General features: G+C 58.2%; 1 protein-coding gene across 1 annotated transcript; it reads right to left on the bottom strand.

Moving 5' to 3' along the window:
* Positions 1-658: 658 nt before the first annotated feature.
* CCL22 (C-C motif chemokine ligand 22) lies at positions 659-4,396 on the bottom strand. The gene is made up of 3 exons (XM_036440311.2): positions 4,176-4,396; positions 2,650-2,773; positions 659-1,546 (listed from the first exon to the last, which is right to left on the bottom strand). The coding sequence occupies exons 1-3, from the start codon at positions 4,246-4,248 to the stop codon at positions 1,462-1,464; spliced, it is 282 nt and encodes a 93-aa protein (XP_036296204.1). The 5' UTR covers positions 4,249-4,396; the 3' UTR covers positions 659-1,461.
* Positions 4,397-4,890: the final 494 nt, after the last annotated feature.

A 4,890-nucleotide genomic window follows, 5' to 3' on the forward strand; every position in this document is an offset into this window, starting at 1 on the left:
GCAGCTGGCTCCGGTCCCCCAGCCAGTGAGAGCTAGTCTGCCTGAGTTCCTGACCTGTACCCTTCCGGTGCATCTGGCCCCCGGGACAAGTACCCTGGGAGGACACGAGGGAAGGGGCGCATGCTAAACCCAGTCCCCAGGGCCAGGAAAGCCCTAGTCTCCCCTTCCCCACAGCTAACATCCTCCCAGTCATCCACACGATGCCTCTTAAGCATTTGCCTTCTTTTTAAAAAAATATCTTTATTGATTTCAGAAAGGCAGAGGGAGAGATACAAACATCAAAGAGAAAGAATCTTGATCCACTGCCTCCATGCCCCACACTGGGGATCGAGCCCGAATCCTGGGCCTGTGCCCTGACTGGGAATTGAACTGTGGTCTGGTTCATAGGTCAGTGTTCGACCATTGAGCCACACTGGCCGGGCTGCCTTTTCACATACAAATTATCTAGCCAAGGGGAGTCATTCACACCATTGCGTGAATTTGGTCACCAGCTATTTGGGGAAACGGGAAGGGAAAGGGAAGGGAAAGTCGGGGGCTCTTGGAAAGGTCAGGCCTGGGTTTTGGAGGTTGGAGGAGCAGCGAAAACCCGGAGGGAGGGAAGCAGGAAGGGCAGAGGTAAGGTGGGGGAAGAAAGGTGAATTTGGACAAGGGACCCAGCTCCCGAGAGGACCTGCAGCCTCGGCAGGGATGTGTGAGGGCCTCTATAGAGGACGGGAGAAGGACCTTCCTTTTATGGCGTCCGTCTGCAGCCACTTGTGGGCCCTGGTTCTGAGCCAGGCCCTGTGCTCTGTCCTGGTGGCCAGGAGCCAGAGGGACTCGGGTGTGGATCTGGAGGACACTTTCCAATCCCGAGGATCCTGGGCAGACGGTCACCAGGGCTGTTAAGGAGGGCAGAGGGCCAGTGGGAGTCTTAAAAAATGAAACGGACTACTTAGAAAGAGTGAGTCACTTAGAACTCATTTGCAGGAAGTGGACACGGACTCTGCCAACCTAAACATCAAAAAAAAGAAAAAAATGAAACTCAGTTACTGGCTGCTCAGGCTGGGCGACGCCTTGGGCTGGGGGGCTGTGCGGGCATGGGAGTCACTCTGGGCGTCAGGAGCAGCACAGGCCAAGGCCGGGAAGTAGAAATGTCATTGGCGTGGGCTTGGGATCCAACGTGCATGAAGGGAGATGGGATGGGGCTGGAGACAGATGCAACCCAGATCCAGAGGGCCTGGTGCCAAGCCCGGGCACTGGGACCTCAGCCTAGGGCACTGGGGAGCCACGGAAGGGTTTTGACGGGAATTTCGGACCCGCTGGCTTCAGCGGAGCAGAGGCTGGGAAGGAGGAGTAAGAGGGGGAGATGAGAGCAGGGATGGAGATGGGGGAGTACAGAGTCCCTGGCTGGGGAGCAGCTGTCATGGCAGGAAAGTTGGGCTCCGTGAGCCTTCCCGGAGGAGCCCAGGGCAGGATCCTTCCTCAGGAGTCCAGCTTCTGGAGAATCTTCTTCACCCAGGGCACCCTGGGGTCAGCGCAGATCTCCCGGTTCTTGAGGGTTACCAGGCTGGAAGGAGGAGATGCCAGGGGGACAATGAGACATGCAGGGAGGATGCCACATCCCGCCTGCCAAGCTTGGCACTTATGAGTCACCTACTGTATGGAGAGGTGCCTTCTATCTAGAGAGGCTTAGCATTTATGAGCCACCTGCTGTATGCAAACACATTTCTTAAGGAGGAGGGGGGTGATCATCAGAACTTCCCCGGTAGTCCCTCAGCCCCTAGTGCCAGGTCAGGCCAGGGAACCGAATGCCCTAGACCACATGTGTCAAACACAAGGCCCGCGGGCCAAATCCATCCCGCCAGGCCTTGCAATGTGGCCCGCACCGCGCTGTCATCACTGCACTCTGTTGTGTTTCCATCACAATGACAGTTTATGACTGTTCAGTAAACCATTCAGCCCGCGATTTAGGCTGGATTTTAGATTTTGGCCCCTTCTCTGATTGAGTTCGACACCCCTACCCTAGACTCTCACGGTCATTGCAAACATCGCCTTCGGCAAGAGAGTATTGGGCAGGGGCCAAGAGCATGGACTCTGGAGCCAACTTATCTGGTTAATCCTAGCCCCGGAACTTGTTAGCAAGTCCTTTTACGTCTCTGAGCCTCAGTTTCCACATCTGTGAAATAGGGATGATCGTCATGGGCCAACCTCATAGGATTCTGATGAGATTCGCTGAGTTCAGATAAACTAGATGCACAGCAGATGGTAGGTCCTGTATAACTGTGCCAGGAGCTGGCCTGAATTCTTTTTAAAAATATATATTTTCATTGATTCAGAAAGGATGGGAGAGGGAGAAACATCAACGATGAGAGGATCATTGATCGGCTGCCTCCTGCATGCCCCCCACTGGGGATCAAGCCCTTGACTGGAATCAAACCCAGGACCCTTCAGTCCACAGGCCAACTCTCTATCCAATGAGCCAAACCGGCAAGAGCTGGTCTGAATTCTTAACTTTAATTTTCTTACTACATCCTTACAGCAATCCTATGAGGTCGGGTTATTCTATCCACTTCCTAGCGGAGGGGAGTGAGACAAAGCCTGTCTACCAATGCCCCCGGGCCCTCCTGGGCCGCCTCCGTGGGGTTCCCGCCGCCCCAGCGCCCCACTCACACGACGCCGGGCTTGCGGCAGGAGTCTGAAGTCCAGTAGTAATCCTTCACCAGGCGGTGGGGCAGCTGGTGGCGGATGTGGTCGCGGCAGCAGACGCTGTCCTCCACATTGGCTCCGTAAGGACCTGGGGGAGAGGGTGCTCAGAGGGACCCAGGCTGGGCCCAGGGACGTCTCCCCGCCCCACCTCTGACCCAGCCTTTCGGCTCCACAGAGAAGGTCAGTGTCCAGAGGATTCTGGGCCCTCCATGCCCCGGATCCTGGGCCTCTGGGAAGCCAGGAAGGGCCCAATGTCATTACTCCGTGTGGGTCAGGTCCAGTGAGAGGGATGTCGACAGCTGAGCATCCACGATGCCCTACGCTTCAGGGGGAACCCAGGGCCTCTGAACAGGGAGGGGCCTTGCTGATAAGACCACCCTCACTGGCTCCACCCACCAGGTCCCTGGGGGTGTCAGCATCACCCAGGAGCCTGTGGATGCTGCTCACCAGCTCTGCTGAGCCGGAGAGTGACGGACCCCAGGGAATGCAGAAGCCCGCTCAGTGCACAGCCACGCCGACCCCCTCCGTGGAGAGATTGTGTCCAGAGGAGGGAGGACTTGCCCCAGACACAAAGCACGGCCTTGAAGAGCCAGGACAAGGGTTCAAGGCCCACTCTGCCCTGAGTCACCGGCCACTGAGGGAAGTCATTGAACGTCTCTGACGGAGGGACAATAACAGCCCTGACTTGGGGGGGGGGGGGGGGTGTGGACTCTAAAGCAGGGAAAGCACACAGGAACCCCATCCCTGGCAGGTGTTGTTCCTCGCTGCCGGACTCCCATCCAGTGCTCCTTCCCCTACCCAATCCAGGGCAGGAGCAGTTACGTTGGCCTGAAAAAATCAGGGTCCCAGGTGTGGCTCAGTGGTGGAGCGTGGACCTATGAACCAGGAAGTCATGGTTCCATTCCCGGTCAGGGCACATGCCCCACTTGCGGGTTTGATCCCACTGTGGGGCATGCAAGAGGCAGCCGATCTATGATTCTCTCTCGTCATTGATGTTTCTATCTCCCTCTCCCTCTCCTACTCCCTCTCCCTGAAATAAATTTTAAAAATAAAAATAAAAAAGAAATCAGGATCATAGAGCAGGATCTGGAGCAAAAATAGGGAGGTGGGAGGCCAGGCCCGCTGCCTTTCCATGAGAATATCTCAGGCCCCACCTCCTACGCTCCACTCCAAGCCCTCGTCAGCAGCGCCTTCTCCACTCCCCAGGGCCCCTTGCTCCAGTTCTCTGGAGGGGAGGACCCCGGGCCATGCCCCCCACACCCCCAACCTGGCTGCAGCCGATTCTACACGCAAGGCTTCAAGACTACCCATCTAACAGATGTGTACGAGGAGGCCCAGAGAAGCAATGGGACCAGTCTGAGAGCCAGCAGCAGACTGGGGTGTCTGCCCTCAGTCCCACGTGTTTCCACGCCACGAGGAAGATGCCCGGGGCGCGACCCTGGCTCTGCAGGGAGCCCTCCCCCTCCACACCTCCCCCCTCCCAGCCTCACCTGCTTCGGTTGCATGGACAGCCAGAGCAAGGAGCAGGAGGGCCGCCAGGAGCGGGGTCTGCAGGCCGGCCATGCTGCTGTCCCGTGTCCCAGCCAGGTGTCTGCTCTCGCCCCAGGACAACCAGGCCTGCTATTTAAGCGCTGGCTACACCCACAAGCCTCGGCCACTCTTAGTCACCGGGGAGCAAGGAGCATTACACTGACGTTCTGAAAGAAGAACTCCCGCCTCCTCCAGATTGGAGGAAATTTTTTGTGGGTGGAAACCATCAGAGGGGACCCCCACCCCACCCTCTGGGTCTCCAGAGACTTGCAAAATCCCCCCTGAACCGGGCCTCTTGGAGGCCGGCTCCCCGGGGTCTGTCGCCTGTGTCCCTGCCCACATCCCCATGCGTCTCTGGAAATGGGGAGATGGGGCCACAGCCCGACCTGGAGCCTCGGTGTTTGTGGGTGAAGGATGAGAGGACGCGGACGGACGCTATTGGCCCCAGCCCTCAGCTGCACCGAGGCCACCTGTGCCCTTGGCGGTCACGACCCAGCTCTCCTCCAGGGGAGAGGCCTGCGGGTCCACTGGGCTGCTGCTCAGCCTCTTGGGGTTCTCACCGAGTCCCGACCCGGGCCAGGCATGGGCCACTCAGTGGTTGGAAGGGACCCCCACGCACGTTTCCATCTTGCCCGTCTCCCCCGCAGCTGCCTCTGAGCTCTGCCTCACCCACCC

Source organism: Pipistrellus kuhlii, unplaced genomic scaffold, assembly GCF_014108245.1.
Source record: "Pipistrellus kuhlii isolate mPipKuh1 unplaced genomic scaffold, mPipKuh1.p scaffold_m20_p_17, whole genome shotgun sequence".
NCBI classification, from domain to species: domain Eukaryota; kingdom Metazoa; phylum Chordata; class Mammalia; order Chiroptera; family Vespertilionidae; genus Pipistrellus; species Pipistrellus kuhlii.